Below are 22,185 nucleotides of genomic sequence, written 5' to 3' on the forward strand. Positions count from 1 at the left end.
ATTCAGTTTTTGATAATGTTAGAAGAGAATGTCAGCTTATAACTTAATCAAAGTACTCGTATTATTACACTAAAACTACGCTAAAAAGTATAAAACTTACACAAGCTTATTTAATTACTTTTTTTTAAAGTAAACATTATTTCAATCATCCGCTATGCAAATTTTAATCTTCTTGAATTTCAGTCTTGTTTAATTACGTTGATAGAATAAGGCTCTAGTATATAATATGAAGAGATACATTCATTAATATGTATTGTATACATCCAACGTGGGCGAGCAAACTTTGCTACTTCAATGCTGTTATTACATTAGACTGTGAGTAATGGGTTTAGCACTTGCTTAATACTATGTTCGGATGGTTTTGTATGTAAAGAAATCACGGGCAGTCATATTTTACAGTAAAAATTGCTTACTATTTTTATAAATTATTCCCTTATCTTTTGAAGTGTAATGGGATATTTCGCTGTTTTTTTTGCGGCGAATATTCCGTAATGTTTTTTTTTAAATTCTAACGTGTATTTTCAATCAGAAGTAGTCGGATCGGAGAGATTTAACAGTTTTCTCTCGTAAGAATTGAGCTTAAGTTGGATTCAATGGCGTACAGATATATAGATTTTAGTCGAAAATATCTAGAAGCTAAGCTTAAATCGAAGAAATTGGTATAAATCTTTTACAAGCAAGCAGAATTCCGATCGTTCTTTTAGTGATTTGATGTGAGATAGTCTTACATCTTTTGCAAGATGCTATTCTGCAGTTTCAAACCAACCTAAATCAACTGTCAACATATATCGAATATTACTTTTTCTTTTTAGAAAAAGATATTAAATCGAGAAAAATATTTTATCATCATTTATCGAGAATAATTTCTTAGTCGAAAACTTCGATATGATGGAATTTTATGTGAAGTAAAATCTATTAAAAATTTTACAAAGTTGTATTGGCGATTGAGCTAACTCTTTAAATAAGCAAAACGATTCCTGTCAAATTAACCTGTCAACTAATTTTGATTTTGCTTCAGGTCTTGTCAATCACTTTGGTAATGGTACAACGGCATTTATATATCTGGAAGTACAGAATTTCACTTCTAAGACTACAGCTGTTGAACCGTGGATCGAACATTTAAATGTTATAAAAGTACGAATGGAAATTTAAAATAGTATATACCTTACTTAATAGCATTTTAATTCGAATTTTAAAGACGTATATTCAGAATTTTTTTTATTAAATAGAGAAATTTGCCTGTTAAGATTAAATTGACAATGTTTGGAGCGTATAGAGTTAAAAAGTTCAGTAACTTTAGATTTAATTTGTAAGTTATATAATCTACTATGGTTATTAATCGATCACCGGTATAAAAATTAATTTAGGAAAGGACCGAACTGTTGTTTCTGTAGTGCATTAAAATTGCCGGGAGACAAATTCGTCGTTTCAGCGTTAATTCACTAATATTTTATCCTGGAAAAGTTTATTATTATTATACACATCAGAAAATTTTAAACGTAAAAATTTGAAGCTATTTTGGTTTGGAAATATTCATTTAATTTATGCGATTTCCTTTGATTTAATACACGCGAATTCAATGGTTTTCAATTATCCACAGAATAGAATCTTTCCTCTGATATCCACAATAACTTTATCTCCTTTATTTATGTGCCTCAGAAGAAAATCTCGAGCATTTAATAATGTTCACCAGTTTTAGATCATTTAAAAGCGCATTAAAATGATAAAATAAATTCTTAACTGTTGCAAATTTTAGTCGATATTTTTTAGTAATATTACTTAAAGGGAAAAATAAATAAAAGGGAAATTTTGCAATCACGCAGCAACGAAGATTATTATATGTCATACCGAAAATCGATAAGCGGAACGATATTTATTACTTTATTTCTCATCTTACAGTGTTTATTTAAAAAAAAAATTAAAATATTCCATTTACACGAAGAGAGCACTTGGATAAAGTACTAAACTCTATAATACTTATTATGCTTGACAGCAATTACATACTTAATTAACTGGAATTATTTCTTCATCCATTCTGTGTTTAATCTTTTTACAGATTATTATTTAAGATTTGAGATGTTTGTCGGTTCTAAATTTATAATGAATTTATTCCCGCTCTTCTATTTTTTATCCGAGTTTATTTTATTTTTTAGAAGTTTTTCTACTACAAAAATTTCTAGCGATTGTAGAATGCCTCTCAGACCTGAGTGGGACCTTCTAGAACCTCTTGCATCCCTCCAAAATTTGACCAGGGCCTCATATATAACGAGAACCACCAAAAAGTAATTTGTTATAAATTATTCATTTCGTTCATTTCTCGTGTATTAGGAAAAATTCTTTTGTTTTTTTAAATTTAATTATTATTATTATAAATATATAAAATAGAATCGTTGATTCGAATAGAAAAAAAAAGTATAATTATGGAATCTGGTGATTTTTGGCTGTTGCAATCGAATTATGCAGATTGTGGAAAGGAAATGAGAATGAATCGGAGTGTTTAGTGAAAACCGAATATTGATCAAATGCGATTTAATTGAAGCAACAATTTAAATTTGATGGTTAAAATCAGTCTGCATGCTTACAGGGTTACACAAGTGCATATACTTCATTTTCAATATCGATTGTATTATAGTATTGATATCAACGCAGTAACACAATATCCTCTATTAAATTGACACGCTACTGTACTACTGTCGTTACTTTACGACATTATAGGATTTTTTTGTGAAATTCGGTGAAATTTTTCTGCAAATTTTTAAAGAATTTTTTTATCCTTATAACTATAAAGATTGCAAAATTCGTACCAAAAATATGGACGAATCTTAGAATTTTATTTTATTGTTAAAATTAAGAAAAATTTTATCTGTTTTAATATGTAATAAAATGAAAGGTAAAAAGTTAGCGAATTAAATAAGTAATTTTCGAAGTTTTATTTTGTAAAATGAATTATTTAAAGTAATTTTACATTAATTAAATATGTAACGATCTCTGGAAATGTTTCATAATTTTTTCATGAGGGATATTGTGACGTAGCAAAACAGTTGTTACATTTACATGGTTTACATCTGTTGAATAAAATTTTAAAAAAATATTTTCTTCTATTCTCTGCTCCTTGTTTATAATTTATAATGTAACATCGATTTAGTGGCACAGTTTATTCTCCGAAATCAGCACTAAATCGAGTGTGCTGTAAAATGAGGTACCTCAAACGAGAATTATATCGGGCGATTGTAATTAACGTACAGTGCCTCTATTCAACGCTGTCTACAGAGACAAGAACCAAATTTGATCTAGTGACATTGAGGAAGACATTTCCATAAAAAATGTAATACCAAAACTCGCCACTGTGGCATTTCTGGAGCTGTAAACAGTAAAAAAGCAGTTTTATTTGTGAGGACATTAAAAATTGCGGTTTATCGAGAACATGTTGACAGCCTTGAAAGACTAGGACAATGCATGTAAGAAGCATCGTAGAGGACCAGTTAAGATTGGTCATTGAACGTACTGGAAGAATGGGGACCACATCAAAGAAGCCTCCTCCGCTTCGCTGATGTCTCTGTGCAGCACGAGTATCTTTTGTTGCAGCGCCAAAAGTGCCATAGTGGTGGTTTTTGAGTACTAATTTTTATTTTAAGGATATGCCGGCCTTTCGCATGCCCTAAAATGTCACCATATCAGATTTGGTTGCATTTCGATTGATAAATATTTTTCTAGACGGTATTGAATAGGGTCATTTAATTACGAACACCTCGGTTATAACAACAAGATATGCACAAAGGTTTGAGTTGGAAACCTCGAAAGTTACTTGATAATGATAATCGATGTTAAACAGAGAACTCTTCAGTAACTATTAATGTAGAATTTAATATTTATGGGGGGAATTCGTTTAATAGTATTTTTTAGCACTGTTTAGGAGTACGCTATTCCGAGTTTTGACATTACGTATATGTCTAATTATTCTGTATAATTTCTTTCTCATTTAAATATCTAAGATATCAGTAAAAACTTTTCCGTGAATTCGTAACTATTTGATTTTATTTACATATATACTTATGCAAAATAAATATTTACAAACCGGCTTCTCATATAGTCCCAGACAAATCATACTGTATATACCATAACATAAAGAGATGATAATCGAAACGGAATTGATAAACGATAAAACTATTCACAAAATTTAAAATATTCATTGAAAAAAATGAATAAATCATCATTAAAAAATGTAAAAGAAAACTTCAATAGAAAATAAGGCTTGTTGACGAAACTTCACTAAAGTTACATCAGTTTATATCAAAGTTTCCATCTTTCAAACTCGATAGATCTTATATTTAGAAACGTATCACATGGAAAAATTTTCTCGAAAAGATGACTAACACAATCCAGACAATAAATAAAGGAAGCGGAAATACCAAAGATCAGTAAGGAACATATAAAAGGAATTTCTCTTCAAACGAGAATACCGTAACAGATTAAGATAGAAGGGACATCTGCAATGCTTCCACGAGTCACAACGAACACACACAAACACACAGAGAGAGAGAGAGTGAATCTATTATATTAAAAATAGTATCTGTAAAGGTTAAGGATTGTTTTTAATACATTTTGGTCTTCTGGAAAAATCAAGAAAAGTAATCATATTGATTTTTTAAAAATCTTCTACTAGTCAATAACACTTAATAAAAGTATGAGAGCATAAAGCATTAGTTTCTGTAAATTACAACCTTATTAACTTTATTCGGAAAGATTTTTGCATGTTTTCTTATAAGAGAAACATTTCTTATCAGAAAATATCAACAAAGTTACGTCGACTTCAATAATGTCACATAGGAGATGGTATCATTGGTACTGTCATCGGATTCGATATATTACTAGATTTCGGAGAAAGGAAACAGAACGTTCTCGACTTATGGTATTACGAAAAAGGATGCACGTAGGAATTATTCCAATTTCTTCACTTCGACTTTATCCGTTCTCATTTTTCCTTTAAAGCTGTCGAGCGGGCGACGTATGTAAATCAACGTCGTTGTTGTTAACGACATAAATCGTAAAAAGGATCATTAAAACTAATGATTTCACTAACGATAGCTTGGTCATAATACACAATAATTTATGTGTGTTTTTTGCCTTTAGTTTAGCCGAGGGGATGCTTTGTTAATGAATATAATTCATTAGGGACTCGGTTGGACGTCCGACCGATTCGATGGGAGAGTCACTGTAATCCGGTAATTGCAGTGTCTTCTGAGCCTATTAAGGTCGGATTTAAGGTTTTGGTTAAAGGCGGTCGTTCGTCCGAGAAGGAAAAACAACTTTAACTACTCGGTAATTTTCCTTTGATAGTTCGGATTTAAGCTATATCTAACTCGTTGTAATCGGAACCAACCANGCTAAGTGACTTTCATTACAAGCATTTAGCTTTCCGAAGTCTATGACAACAATTGTTTGGCATTGACGGCCGCGAATTTCGTGCCAATAAGCAGCCTAGACTTGTTCGATTATGTTGTCAACTCAATTTCATATTTATTTTCACATTTTCACTTCGCGATCCTTCTCTGTTCTTTTTCCGTTATTTACACGTGTAGGTCATTTCATTGTTATTCACATTTGATATCATTTATCACATACTTCCATAACACTCTTGTCTGTCCGCTACAACTGCCAAGAATTAACGCGATTGGCGAAGCGTAGTGATAGCGGGCCAATAGAGAGCAGGATCCTTGCCATAATGCTGAATATTCGGTATTCGGCCTGAGGCCGAATATACTATTCGTTACAACACTAGTTATAAACTTATGAATTTTATAAGGTATTTTTTGATTTTCTTCGATATGTCCTTTATTTTCCCCCCAAAAATATGGTCACTGTAGTCATAGACCATATATATTTAGCTATATAGATATGATAATTATAGAATTCTGATAATTCTTTAGTGATACTGATAGTCATATAATATTTATATAGTAGTTAGTTATTGATAACTATAGTGATATTGATAAATATAAAATTTAATACAGTAGGTCCTCGATTTAACAGACTTATTAGGGGAAGAGATGTGTGCCATTGCCGAAAACCCCTTAAATCGAATGTCTTAAAAACATATAAATAACTTAAGTGTTCTTAATTCTATGTCCTATATCCGGTTTAGGATTGGTACTCATAACAGCGGTGTAACTAAGAAGGACGAAAGTAGGCACGTGCCAAGGATGCCGAAATGAATTCATAGAAGTTTTTTGTAATTAATATTGAATCAGGGCACCACTATGAGGTTTGCCTCGAGGACCAAAACTCTTCGTTATGACCAGGGGCGGACTAAGGCCTAGGCAACCTAGGCACGTGCCTAGGGCCCGTAAGTTTTTGGGCCCGAAAATTAGGTTTTTAATTTTTTAATTTTTATAATTAATTTTTATTTTTATTTAACAGAAAAACGTGATATTCATAATTATTGCTGAAACGTATCCAAATTATGCCGAATCGTTGATTGATAAAGTCGACAAGTGTGGACGAGCGTTCTCGTGCTTATGCATCCACGCCCGCGAGTGTCGATATGTGTAAATACGATCGAGCCTTGCGCCTATCGAGTCTTTACTATGCACGTGTTTAAAAAGTCAAACGTAGCTATTTAAAATCAGTGTCTCCTGAACGTATTGCATCTTATGTGAGTTGTGATTGAAAATTGTGCAATTAAGACTTAAGTACAGTACCTAGACTTGATTGCAAATAGATTGTTTTGGATTCATAGTTAATACTTTCTGGAATTCCTAAAATAAAAATAAGTTTTTATAAAAGTATTACATTATTTAATTAAAATAATATATAATATAAAATACCACAAATTGTGATTTTGTTTGTGATTGTGATATTGAGTAAAAATAAATTTAATTGAAGATCATTTTCGTCTTTCTTTTTACTACGTGGTCTTTAAAATGAGTTCCTATAAACATTTAAGTGGAAGTGAAAAAAGAAAACGAAAAGCAGATCGAGATAAAGTGGCAAAACAAATGAAAAGATCGTTGGACATATTTTTAACTGTAGATGGAGAACAATTACAACAATCGTCATCATTTTCACAAGTTTCACCTGCTCAAACTCCAGAAACATCATTTGTGTCCGAAACTATTNCCTGTATCCATGTGGTCATTTATTCAGGAAAATAATATTATTGCAACATTCCCTAATTTAAACATAATTCTGAGAATTTATTTAACACTTCCAATAAGCAATGCAAGCGGTGAAAGATCATTCTCAGTAATGGCCAGAATAAAAAATTTTTTAAGATCCACATTAGGCCAACAAAAATTAAATAGTTTATCATTACTTTATATAGAAAAAGAGTTGTTAAATAACTATTAATTATGACAAACTAATTGACGAGTTTGCAGAATTAAAAGTGAGAAAAAAGGCAATATAACTAATCAATCTGGGTATATTTGTTTAAGTATAATTGTTTGTTTTAATAAATTATGTTTATTTCATTTTTGTACATGTATATTATTTTTTTTCCTTTTTTTTCTTGGAATCCGATGATTAAATAGAACTACATACTATATGCTTTAAAACCAAACTACCAAACGCAAAGTATGTGTTATGACTGAAAAATAGGCCCGGAATTACAATGTTGCCTAGGGCCCGCTTTAGCCTTAGTCCGCCACTGGTTATGACCCTGCCTCACAAGTATATTTGCAAGTATGAATGTTAAATCACATCCGATTTAACGGACGTTCGGCAATAGCGGACACCTATTTCGTTAAATCGAGAGTCTACTGTATAGGCCTACAAAACGCAAAAATAAAACTCGGTTAACTGACTTTTGGGTAAGCCTATATATATTGGTAAAGTTAATTATTGATATTTACAATATTCTGATACTCAGTAAACGATATTTATGTTTGATTACGTAGGTTATAAAATTTAATATAGTTTCAAGCGTGTTTTTTAAGTAGTTAAATTAAATATTTGCTTTAATTTTAATCGTGTTTTTGAAAAACGAATGAATAATTTAAGCTTCTTAAATCATTCAAAAAGGAAAATTATATAAAATTCTCCATCCAGAAAAAATAACTGGCAGCTACAATGCATATTTTATTAACAGTAATGTTTATAATTTANTAAGTTGTACTAAAAGCAATTCACTTTATTACTAATTAACAATTTTCTAGTATTAAAGCAGATGTTTTCGACAAAATTGATGTATATAATAAAAGAATAATACTTCACCTGACTTAAAACCTAATACATAATTATTAAATTCCTTATTATCATATTAATTAAGTACTGTACTGTACATGAATATAGGGAAAGAAAATTTTTATTTTCTTGAGGAAAAATAAATGTTTAAAATTTACCAAAATATTAAAAAATGTATTTTTTTATTTTTGCGCTTTTGACCTTAAAATGATTTGGAAAGTCGTTGCTTGCTTCGTATCTAATAATAGACACCAACAAAGAACTTATCAAACAAAGAAAAATATTGATCCTTTCCAATAATTACGACTCGAATCGTATCGTAGAATAAAGAATAAAGAAGGAATTAAGGCAATTTCTAGACAAAAGTTTGTTTCTTATATATATATATTGATCTGAACGAACTTTCTTCTCGTTCTAAACCACTTTATTTACTTGATTTTCTCGTTGTCAAACCCTATAATGTCACTCACCAAGTCTGAATTAAAAAGTATAGAAAGAAAAATGTATAGGCCTAAGTCTTTAATTTAAGAAGAGAAGTATATATTTTTAAGCAAACAATACATTATACAAAGCGCAAAATTAAATTACTAAACTATAAAGTTTAATATTTTAATTCTTTGTTTGATTTTTTTACATGAAGTTTTCGAATAATGAACTAAATACTTTCATATATAACGTTACAGATATATAAATTGATGTATAATATATAAATGTGTACAGTACAGAGTAGGAATTCTGTTATATAAAGTAGAAAAAAACGAACTATCGGATCATTGTATGATTTGGTATCAACACTGTGACAAGTATGTGAAGATAAATTGCGAAAGTGAAAGTTATAGTTCCATAAGATATCCAGAAGATGATTCTTATGTTGATAATAAATCACTAACATAGACTCAAAATGTCATTAAGAAAAGACCTAACAAACAATAACAAACTCGTTCTTAGAAGCATGTATGAGAAAAGATCAGAAGAAGAAGGCCACTTCTTACATCATATCGTGTCACCTCACTCATTCGTTTCGCTTGTCACATTTTGAAGATTACAAAAAAAAAGTATTTTAATTCGACATATATAAAATGTTAGCGCGGTTTTTAGAAATTTCTACACTTTATACTTCTATTTGTCGTATAAAATTCGAAGAAATAAGTTTTGTTTCAATGTTTACACGTTGAAAAAACTTACTTATCTTGTTAGTTTACTCTGTATGGATCGAAACTATGACATAAAAACGATAAAACTTGAGAGATACTGTAAATACCCAAGGAAAAAACAACTATAATTGTTGCTTAGATAAAAAAAAAGAAACAGCATTTTAGAAAATTCATCTTTTTTTGACAATTTCTATTAAATTTCAAAGAAAGAGAAAGATATAATCTTGTGATATTTTAACAACTCTCAAGAGATGAAAGAAATGAATAAATACTCGTATTACGTTATAACACGCTAATTAGACAATTCTTTTCTTGTTCATTTTTGTGATATTTTGATCTTCTGATGATTTAATCCAATTATTAACTTATTATTAAAATTATACATATTTTTTGAAGATATTTCACATGACGTTTTCGCTTATTTTTAAAGTACTTCGTGTAAACTAACACTATGTAGTTTTTCATACGAACTAGCATCATATCTAGAACAATTACCTAGAAATTTATTATAAAGACTAAACGAGGCACATTTTTTCTACAACAATATAAATCATAGTTTTAGGCAAGTGAAATGTTAGTTTACCCGTGTAAAATAATTGTCTAGACATGTATTTTAGAGAAATTTACGCTATAGAAACTATCATTAAAGTCTAAAACTATTAACTAGAAATTATTCTAGAAAATTTCAAGATATAGAGAATATTCAGGACTAACTTATGTAAGACAATTATTCTAAAGAACTAAAGTCTGGAATTTTTTTATTTAAACAATTTATTCTAAAGAATTTTAGACTATAGAGAACTATCTCTTTGCTCTACAACTATTTTAATCATTATACACTATACCTTAAATTATTGATATTGTATATCAATAAACTATAATGTACATTAATCATTTTCATATCATATTACTGAAACTTCAGCATATAGTCATTATGGATCTTGCTTATCTATACTTAGAAACGATAATGGAAATCTATGAAGGAAATGAATTTGTCAAGTGGTTGAAGCTTTCTCTTTCTTCTTCAATAAATTTAAAGAAGCATGACCAGATGAATTTTTTCTCCTTTTTTATGTAAGCCATTAGCTACTCCAGATGTAATTTGTCTTTTCATCTAGTAACGTTGATAGTTGGAAAAAATATACTGTATACAATTTAATATGTATAAATTTAAGACATGAATGAAAAATATATCAGAGTGAAAGAATCATTGTAATAAAAATAGTAATTATAACTTTAAACTTTTTAAATGCTCTCATTTAAAGTTAATTATAGAGTGTGATAGGAGGCAATTCACTCTAAAATGATTAATACGATATTTTAAGGTACTAGAGCTAAAATTTCTTTTGGTAAGAAAGCTTTCTTAACATTAGCATAACTTTAAAATTTCAATTAAAAAATATTTTCCTTTTTTTTTTTAAATTATAAAGTAACTCTGTTTCTGAACAATATATATAAAAATATAATGTTAAATTATCCAACCGAATAGTTCGCAATCCCTAGAAACTATTCTTTAACACTGAAAGGGAATCCTCAGTTGAAAAAGTTATTTATTTAGAGCTTAATATATTTTTATAAATCATAGATATTTTTTAAATGTATATATTTTTAGAAATAAATTAAAATATTTTTATGTAACACGTGTATCAAATTTGATGAAAAAATGTTAAATTACTTTAGAATTATAATAATTATGAAGCATATTTCATCATAAATAATATTAGATAAACTATTTTTATTTATACTTATCACATAGAAAACACATCATTAATCTTCGTAAACCAGAAATTAATATACATTTAATTTTAGAACACAAAAAATAAATTATTTTTAAAAATTTAATCATTATTTTTTTAAATCACATAATTTTCCGAACAATTAAATTTACAACTGTAAATCAGATTTTATCACAAATTATTCAACAAAATGTTAAAGAAAAAGAATTAAATGAAAAATTTTAATTTCCTTTAAATTAAGAGTTTCTTGTATAAATTTGTCAATTATAAAATAAGTTAAATTAACTGAATTTAAAATAAAAAAAATAGTTAAAGATAATTAAGTTGTACTAAAAGCAATTCACTTTATTACTAATTAACAATTTTCTAGTATTAAAGCAGATGTTTTCGACAAAATTGATGTATATAATAAAAGAATAATACTTCACCTGACTTAAAACCTAATACATAATTATTAAATTCCTTATTATCATATTAATTAAATCATTATTAATGATTTAAAAGAGAACATTTGAATTCTTTAGAAAGCAATTTATAACTTGAGGGTAAACAGATAAGAGTTGCTTTTAATTAAAGTACAAGAATTTACTTACCCTGGTTCTCCTGACGCTTCCATATTATTAGCTAGAGTAACATCATTACTCCAAACGTCATATTGCCATTTTCTGAGTCCCAATACACCACAGAGTACTCTTCCTGTGTGAATTCCAACTCTCATGTTCAGGTGGACATCTGTTGCTTCTACCACGGACCTGTTTACACCATATTGAAAAGCAGATCATACGATTGAAAAATCTTCTCAATATATATATAGCTGTATGTATGTATATATATAGATCTATATATATTGAACAATGGTCAAAACAATTTTTTGCCATTGTAATGTATTGTACAGTACATATATGCATTTATATATAATCGATATACAAATGCATATATATAACATACTGTATATACGAAGTATATATAAATTTAATTTTGACTTAAACCATTAAAAAATCTCCAGAAAATTTAGCATAATTTTAGAATGTCTTAAATTTCATAAAAACTAAATGGTGAAAATTTTAAAAAGTCATCAAATTTCATTTATTATATTTAAATGTATTCATTAATATAAATAAAAAGTTTGAATATTAGAGAAAAATCTTCTTCTTTGATTCAATTTTAGTTTATTTGTAATAAGAAAGATGGACTATTGTAAGTAAGAGTTAATTCACCATCATTATGAGCCACGTAAAAGGAAAATACAATAATAAGAATTAATATATCTATTTTTCAAATATTTCTTACGTTCCTCTTAAATTCTTTTCTAGTGGATTAAGCTACACTGAAAATACTTCAAAGACACTCCAAAAAGCATAGGAGTATCTTCAGTGAACTCTCCGTCGTTGAAGTATTTCCATTAAAAAAAAGCAAATTATATATTTAGCATTAAGACGTCTTAGGTGTCTACCCAGTAGTCAAACGGATAAAACAACTGAACACAGGAATCGGGCCTCACCAGCAGCCACGTGGAATTTACCGAGTTTTCTTCACGTGTCTGAAATCCTAAATAGAGGACTGTCATAAAAGGTTTTCCCGTGTTTTACACTCTAAATGAGGTCTCTATAGAAATCTTTACATCAACACCCTAGATAGGGCTCATAGACAGATTTTACATGCTTCACATTTTAAATAGAAGCCTCATGAAAATCTTCACGTCTGTAACAGCCTAAACAGAAGATTCCCCCATAGAAATATTCCTCTTGGCAGATGACCCAATTGTGATAATCAATTTAAACAATCCAATCTGTAAACAATGCATTTCGACTACTTCATTTCATTTTACAGGGGAGAAGAATAATTCTTGCGAATAAAATTTCATCTAAGAGGAGTGAAACAACGTGGTACTTACATCGATTATTTACAAAAGGAATTACCAATTCTATCCACTATATGAAAGTTGTAAACGAAAACAGATACGAAGAGAGGAAAAAAGAAAAAAAAAACATTAAGAAAGTGGTAAACGGGCAAATCAATGATGTTTTATAAATTACCTTATTATATAAAATAAAAGATCTTCTAGCAATTCGGAGCTTTGAGCTTTGAAAAGTCACTGATAGAAAGTAAGGTAAGCTTCCATCATAGTAGGTCAGCCTCCACTTAAGCTTTGGAAGGTCTCTGGTGGTAGGTCAGCTTCCACTAATCAATTAAACTCTACTCGCTGGCTCCTGCAAATGGTTAATTGACTTTTAATTTCCCTTTATTTATTTACAAGATTTTAATTATATTTTATTATGTAAAGCTTTACAAATTGGGACAATTGTACTACTTAATTTCCTTATTTTTTCCACAAAATGTTCTTAAATTTATAAAAAAAAAAGCAATAGAAAATTTCATAAAAAATCTAAACATATTTATAGAAGTGTCTTGCAATACACATTTAAACCAAATATTTCTGTTTCCAACGACAATTTTTATGCAACNGGATTTAAAAATTTTTTAATGGATGAGATGAATTAGTAGATTATAATTTCTACTTTGTAGTAAATGTATTCAAGTTATTCTAGATTTCTTGAATATATTCCCATATTAAAGAATACAATAAGAATCTGACATAAAAATATTGTAGAATTCGAGAATAAGGTTTTAAAATACTACAATTTTTCAAATATCTTATTAATTCTGGTTTCTTAAAAAAAACCACAAAAAATCTTCAAAAATAAACAAATTGTATAATTTTTAGACCTGCATTCTAGAGAATTTTCTTCTTAGAATTCTAAAAAGACGTTTTTAAATAAAAATTCTAAAATAATCTTAAAGTTTTTTAATTACAGAAAAAATATTTCTAAAAACCTAAATCGCATATAATATTCTTGAGTATTCTTGTATAATTTTTTGGTATAACAAGGGAGTTATCAAGTAAAAAAATAAAGGTTGAAAAACAACAATTTTTTCAATTTTATTCTGATAATTATCGCTTATATTAAGTATTTAACATAAAACAACTGTAGTTCTTCATCTCAAAACGGTAATTAAGTGTAAGAACTCACGCAATGGCGTCAATCATGTCTAGACCCATCTCCACGGTACAATGAGCATGATCTGGTCTTGGTTCTGGCAGGCCACTGACGCAATAATAACAATCCCCCAACAGCTTGATCCTTAAACAATGATTATCCTAGGAGAAAAGAAGACATTTATCTTTAATATGACGGTAGAAGTATATAAAACTTTGTCATTTTTCTAACTTTGAAATAAGAAAAAGAAGAAGAAAGGGAGAAGGAAAAGAAGAGTGAAAAAAAAGAAGAGAAAATGAAGAAGAAAAAAGGAAGGCAAGAAAAAGGAAACTAAGATGAAGGAGAAGGAGATTTCCAAAAAGTTTATAGATTCTTTTCTTTGGTAAGTTTTAAAGATGAATTACTTAGAAATAATTAATTTCGATGCTATTCGTTTCTAATTAACTCGTATAAGTTTAAATTACTTTCGAAACGAAAGTTTTAGTCAAGTAAAGGGGAATTCCAGAATAGAAATAAAGGTAACCCAGAAGTGTTTTTTTTTTTTTTTACATAATCCTTCTTGGGTGAAAAAAAGAATAAGATTAGTTAGAATTGTTGCTTTATTTCTTATTTAAGTCAATTCAATTCTACTTAATCTGCAGATTAGCAATCTTCTTCATTTCCATTTGCCCTCGAGAGAGAAAACAAATTTCCTATTGTTAAGCATGGATTGCTTCTTCTATTGAATTTTTCCATTTACTATTAATACAAAAACAAATAAATCCTATTTTTCTACTTATTTCTCTATTTAACAACCAGAGGCAATGAATTAAACAACAGATACCCTTGTAAATAAAGTATTTCATCAAGACTTACAAATTATTACATCTTTAATAATTAAACATAAAGATAATTATTTATTATTATTATTATTATTATTATTAGTGTATTAAACAGATTTAAAAATTAATTATATTTAAAGATTCTTAAATTATTTGATTTTTTGAAGCAATTTTTATATTTAAGAAATTAAAATAAAATCCTAACGACCAACTTCTTTTTCCATTTTCAAATGTGGCTTCTATTTTTTAATAAAAAATCCATTAAAATCGCTTTCAAACAAGTCCTTCTTCTGTAAATATTAAATTATAAATGAAGTATTTTTTGCTTTCGCTGTGTTTAGATTTCTAATAAATATAATTAATTATTTAAGTACGTAAATTCATCTCTTTATATAAATATAATACAAGCAATTCATTGATATTTTATTAAATGGCTGTATTTAATTAATGAGTATCCTATCAAGTTGGTGTTTTTGGAAATGATGTTAGGAGTATGACTCCTGCATAATGTATTATTATTTTAATATTTTATTCAAATTTACATTCGAATACTTAACTGAAATATAATTCTAATGCGATCGTTATAAAATCATTAGATAAACGAAGAAAAATTCTTTTATTCTACATGAAAAAGAATAAAAAAGATAAAGGAGGAGAAAAGAAGTCTGTGTGTAATCTACCTCAATCATAGCAGTACGGTGGAGGAAAATACAATTATTTAAGATGGCATTCTTCAATTTCTTGTTCTCTTTTCAATTCTCTCTCTCTTTTTTTTCTACTTTTTCTCTTTATGTATGTCTATAATTCCTTCCCTAGACTTCTTTTCACTTTCCAATAACATCTGTAGCTATTATAGCTTAATTTTATCATTTGCTCTGGCACATCTCTTTAATGTCTTATATATTCTTTCTAAGATTTTCTTCTATACTTTTTTAGTTTTGTATGTAAAAAATCACTAAAATTATTTTCAGAATTTACATCTCAAACTTTTCTTCCAAAAAACTATTATCTTGATGTATAGAACCATGGTAACATCATAAAAAGTACAAGTCATTTCTGTGAATCCGCAATCATTTGCAAACCAGCATTTACTCGATTTTATCATCGATTCGCTCCAAAAAAAAAAAAAAAACTTTTTTGTCAGATTTTATATCAAATTTTATACATTAAAAAATGTATATTTAAATTTAAATCAATATTTTCTATTTAATTTATTAAAATATATTTAGAATATATTTATATACGAATTTAAATAATTAATTATGAGCATATAATTAATTAAATTTGTAAGTATAAATTGACTTTAAATTGTAAGAAATTTAATACTTTAAAATATAGGCCGTAATTTATTTGTTAAGTATCAATGATTAAAATTAACACGAGTTGCATAATTTATGTAATATATATGATGAATATTCAAAAAATTAAATTTTAAAGAAATTTTTGAGCAATTCACTTATTTTAAAATATATTTTTCGAGTTTTTGCTTTAAAATTGTGATTTTTTTTAATACTCTTTTATGTTAAAAGAGTGCATCAATTGTAAACTAAAAGTGGTATTTTTTTAAGATACTTGTAGATTCTAAAAAACATTTTATTTCTTTTGTTAAATAATACAAAACATAATAGGCTTTATCTTTTATTAAATGATGCGAATGATATATCATTAAAAGTAATTTGGATAAAATAATGATAAAATGAATAAGTAGTTTCAAAAAAAAAGAAGAGGAAACCGTGATGAAATTCGTTAGAAGAAAAATAACATTGTGTGGATGAAGAAGTGAATGTACTAGTAAAAATGTTCTTATGTATGAAGGACTTTTTAACAAAAATATAAATCCTCTTTTTTTGTGCTTGGCATTCTTAATATTATTACTATTGTTGCTTCTGCTGCTGCTGCTCTGTGCAAGTATGCCATCTCCTCTACAAACTTGTTGTATTATTTTGTGATTAATATGGTGTCGAGTGGTTGTAATTTTTCTTTTGTTTGTTTATTTTGTATGTTAGGATCCTTTGTCATGTTAGAGACTAGATAGGTGAGATGAAAATGGTTCTAGTGGGATTTAAACCGGATCATCTGATAGGTAGTGGAATTGCACCCTGAAGCATCTATAAATCCACTATTTTGTTAGATGTCTGTTAAAGTAAATAATAGGTAGTGTATAATCATTATAGTGATACTCATTATATAGGTTTAACATTGATACGATTCTGTAGGGTATTGGATTTAATAAAACGATTCTGTAGGGTATTGGATTTTGATAATGCATAAGCTTTGTATTGAGACATTATGTAGGCGTATAGGCATTACATTAACAGATATTATGAAGGCACTATATTAGCAAGAATTATTAGGCACTGTATAATTCACTAGTCTATAAATATATATACACCCTCAAAATAAACAAGCAGTGAATTATATTTTAATCAAAATATAGTGCCTATCGATGTAATGCCTCTTACACGCATATTGTTACATGCAGCTATCAAAACAGTTGATTGATAGCTGCTTGATAGTACACGTTAACAATATATTAAAATGAATTTTCCCTACAAATCAAAACAAGTAGTTTATTAAACCCATACTTTAACCAACCCTACTCCGAAAGCACACTGAAATTAGTCGCTATTTTTAAATTTAAAAATTTAAAAATAACGACTAATAAAAATCGAAATAAATGTAAAATTTAAAAGAATCGCGACGAATAAAAAATCAACAATTCATTTTAATATAGTTATTTACGTTATCCATCACTGTATGGCTCACCATCTTATGAGACAATATCTGTAACACTGCAATGCGTAACGACTCGTTCGAATAAAGAAATATAATAATTTACATTAAAATTCACTTTAAAAAAGAAATCTCTATAAATATTAAGAATTTAATTTCTCTTTCTTAAATAACCGAAATTTCCCTAAGGGGATAAGTTATTATTTAGCGTATGTAACACAAAAATCCATTAGAAACCATTGAGTTTAAAATTTTAATTAATTTATTTAATTAAAATTATATTTAGATGAATTTTTAAAATGCATTATTTAATATTTATAGATATTAATTTTGTATATTTTTCTTAATAATTAATAAAGTAAACATGTAAAAATCTCATTAAAATACGTAACGCCTACGCGATAAACACTTAAAATGAAGGAAAAGATTTTTCATTTAAACCCGCTAAGTTATTACATATTTTTAATGTTTTCTTTGACTTTTTTCTTTTCTTTTTTTTTGAATTTTTCTGAATTTGTTTCCTGCTGTGACACAATCGATAACGTTGATGAAATTAGCATTAGCTTTATATAACAGGATTTGTCTTATACTTAAATATTTATTGTTCGTATACTAAAGAACATATTTCCAATTATTATTATTATGTTCTTTCATATAATTTAATTTTATTTAATCATATATTTCTATATTATGTGTACGTTTAGATAATTTAATTAATTTTGTTATCAACGTTGTAATAAATATCAGCTTTTACATATCTAAAAACACGTTTACCTCGTGTTTTTCGATCTTATACAGGTGCTTTATAAACAAATTATAAAATCAATTGATTTTTTTTTTTGATAAAATTTAGGTATAGAGTAAGTAAAACAGTCATAGTAAATGATTTTACGCTTAAACTTCATTTAAAATACTGCAGTCGATCATATAAATTTAATGTTAAAGTATCTAAAATAAGTGAGAACGTGTCTAAACGAAACCCGAATAAAACTGAAACCATATATTTAGGTGCTACATCATGTTAAACAGTAAAATTATATGAGTAACTATAATCTTTTATGATAAAATTTACATGTAAGTAAATACAGTAAATATTTCTATGAAATTTGAAATAATTGCAGTAAATATACTGAAATTTTATATACTCAAGAATTTGCTGTATAAATATAATCGCACTTACGTAAAAGCTATGTAAATATATAAATATATTCCGTCTTATAAACCTATTTTTAAAATGATTTCGTAATTATTAATTAATACAAAATATATATTTTAATATTTTTAAATATTATATTAACATCATTTGCATGCTATAACGTGTCACACAATCGTGTTTTATTACTATAGTTGCATACTACATCCTGTATGTGACTTTGGCCTAAATATTATAATTATAAAATTTTCAGATATTAGTAAAAGTAATTAGAATAAAAAACAAATAAATTATTTGATAAAATTTTTAATATAAACCAGAAATTTTGGCCTTTGAAATAATAAAATCAATATCTATAAAGTGAAAAAGAAAGCAGTAAGGTAAATAAATTATTATTAATTTAAATAAAAAACTAATAAATTTTAAATATTTTTTCCATGAATTTATTTTAAAAAATAATGTAAATTTTATTTTTATATTTTTACTTAATTTACTAAGGATTTCTATCGTATCAGCTGGACAAAATATCCATCAAATAATGGCATTTTTCGATGCGTAACGATAAAATAAGCATTTTTAGTCTTTTTTTATATGAAAAATATTTTAAAAGAATATTTTATATAATAACAAGACATTTTTTTGTGTTTTTATTTCTCTAATGATGTAAATTATTAAATATAATAAGAATAGGCCTATATATTTCGATATATTATATATGTATACGGATAGCAATTCAAACAATAGGAAAATAATAACGAAAAATGTTATTAATGCCATTAATCTAGTCATCATTCATTTTCCATTAATCCAAAAGAGAGAGAGAGCATCAAATAACATCAAGATGACGTATCTCTTAAGAGAGAAAGAAGAGCAATCAATTTAGTATCGATTGAATTTGCAAGAGTGAAAACTTTATCTTAACTTTTCTAACTAACAAATTGTAAATAATTAAACGTGAAGTGTAATCTGACATTTTAAAAACAACCTTTCTTACCGCATAAATTAATATTATGCGTATAAAGTTAATATAGCGTTTCTAATAAAGCGCGTTAATCAATACCAAAAATAACTTCCTTCTTAAAAATGGATTAATGAGTTGTTCTTTTTTAAAAAGGAATCTTCCTCGAGAAAAGAACTGCGCGGAATTCTTTGAAGGATAACAACGCTCCAATTCCTTAAAAAAACAAGAGCAACGCGCAAACTCTGTCAAGAACAGAACAACACATCATTCTTTGGAAATAGCACGTCATTCTTTAAGGAACAAGACAACGCGCAAACTCTGTCAAGAACAGAACAACACATCATTGTTTGGAAACAGAACGTCATTCTTTAAAGAACAAGACAACGCGCAAACTCTGTCAAGAACAGAACAACACATCATTCTTTGAAGAACAAGACAACGCGCAAACTCTGTCAAGGACAAAAACAATACGCCAATTCTTTAAGGAAAAAGACGAACGTATAAGTTCTTTAGAGAAGAGAAAACAGAGTAACACGTCAATTCTTTAATAAAGAAAACTGCGCTTCAATATATTATAAAAAGGCCAGCAAGTCAGTTATTTAAAGAAAAAGCTGGAAAAAAACTTTTTTAATATTCTTTCCAAATAAATTAAAATTAAAAAAAAAGTTTATACACACACATAAATATCAAAGTTATCTAATTAAGTTTTTTAGAAATTTGTACACTTGAAAAATTCCAAAAATTAATTTCTCTCTCTCTCTCTCTTATTGACGATTTGGTTGAAAATTTCGATTTTAGTTTCAAATACATTTTCATTTCTCTAATTAAATTGCCGTTTACAAAATTCAAACAAAACATCTAAAAATATAATCCATAATCTGAAATTAAATAATATAATTTTATATAAATAAAATGAATAAATATTAAAGAACAGAATCATTTCATTTAAGTTTTGTTAAATAATATTTTAGAAAAATTAAAATATTATTTAGGAAACTTTTATGAATTTTTAGAAATAAATAAATTTGTAAAAAAATATATTTCTTAAAAAACTCAAAATAAAATTTATAAATTATTTTAAAAGTAAATATTAAGTACAATACATTTATAAATATTCATAAATGCAAAATTTTAAATCAAAATCAATTTATGTATATATAAAATTTGCATAAATTCGTTTATTTTAAATAATTCTGGTTAAAAATTTGCATAAACGTCAATTTTCTAAAAAAAAAAAACAAATTCATATGCTAGAGATATTGACAATCATTCAAATTTTAAAAGAAAAATTTATATACATATAAAACTATATGAAAAAATAGGAATATTTTTCGATAAAAAAATTTAATAAAAATTGATTTTTCAGAACTTACATTTGCAAGTTGATCAAATCTTCCAAAAAGTTCGTTGAGTAACCGAACCAATTCTTGAGCTGTACATTGCGATGAAAGAACTGTAAATCCAACAATATCAGCGAATAAAATGCTGGAAAAAAAGCGTAAAAAAAAAAATATATATATATAAATGATTTTTTTTCTCATCATTTATTATAATTAAAGTAATAACATTTTCCTAAACCTTTCAAAAGAAATTATTATTACCAAGAAAATAATTATACTGAAACAATCATAAATTGGTTTCCTATTAATAAACGTATGTGCTGTCTGGTATTAATAATAAATCTGTGGAGAAAGAGAGAGTAGATGCGCTTATAATCACTTAATTAACTGTCTGAAAGCCATGCTAAGATGATTAGTTTCGTTGAAAGAAACGAATACCGACAGCATTTTTCTGTACTAATTTAAAACATCATATATATGATGTTTTAAATTAGTACTTATCTGAATACTGCGCTGTACTTATCAGTATAGAATTTGTTGTGTAGAAATAAATTTTATTCAATTTGAACAAGAGATTGACTCTTTCATATGTAAATTCTTCATAAAATACGACAGTTTCGCTTGAAATAAATGAATACAGTTGATATTTTTCTGTCTCGATAACGTTCAAGTATTAATTATTTTACTGGGATTCGGAATACAAGTAATTCTCGTATTTCTTTCGTGATTCGTAAACCAAAACACGTTTTGGTGCAATATTAAATGCCGAATTTCAATTGTTTAGAATCACAGTGACTGAATTAACAACGCAAGTATTTGTATTACACAAGTAATTTATTAATACTGTATGAATAAATTATATTACAAATACTTGCGTTGTTAATTTAGTCACTGCGATTCTAGACAATTAAAATTCGGCATATAATATTGCACCAAAAATTTTTTTAGTTTACGAATCACGAAAGAAATAAGAGAACGTACAGTACAAGTATATTGAAATTGTACAGTTAACAATAGATCGCACCGCTAATTATTTTAATATTACATAAGAAAATAACATATTCTTCTTGCAGTGCAATAATTTTGTTAAAAGAATTGAATACTGGC

The 22,185-nt window shown here is 27.1% G+C and overlaps 1 protein-coding gene across 2 annotated transcripts in view; it reads right to left on the minus strand.

Moving 5' to 3' along the window:
- Positions 1–21,222, minus strand: part of LOC111626639 (Ca(2+)/calmodulin-responsive adenylate cyclase-like) — a 67,827-nt gene extending 46,605 nt beyond the window's left edge. For both annotated transcript variants that reach the window (XM_023370086.1, XM_023370084.1), the window contains exons 1-3: positions 21,112–21,222; positions 14,104–14,231; positions 11,665–11,823 (exon numbers count right to left, since the gene is read on the minus strand). In XM_023370086.1, the coding sequence (XP_023225854.1) occupies positions 11,665–11,823; positions 14,104–14,132 (188 nt within the window). In that variant the 5' untranslated portion in view covers positions 14,133–14,231; positions 21,112–21,222. The remainder of the gene's footprint in view (positions 1–11,664; positions 11,824–14,103; positions 14,232–21,111) is intronic.
- Positions 21,223–22,185: the final 963 nt, after the last annotated feature.

The sequence above is a fragment of the Centruroides sculpturatus genome, unplaced genomic scaffold (assembly GCF_000671375.1).
Source record: "Centruroides sculpturatus isolate CEXI.00-Female unplaced genomic scaffold, Cexi_2.0 scaffold399, whole genome shotgun sequence".
Taxonomy (NCBI): domain Eukaryota; kingdom Metazoa; phylum Arthropoda; class Arachnida; order Scorpiones; family Buthidae; genus Centruroides; species Centruroides sculpturatus.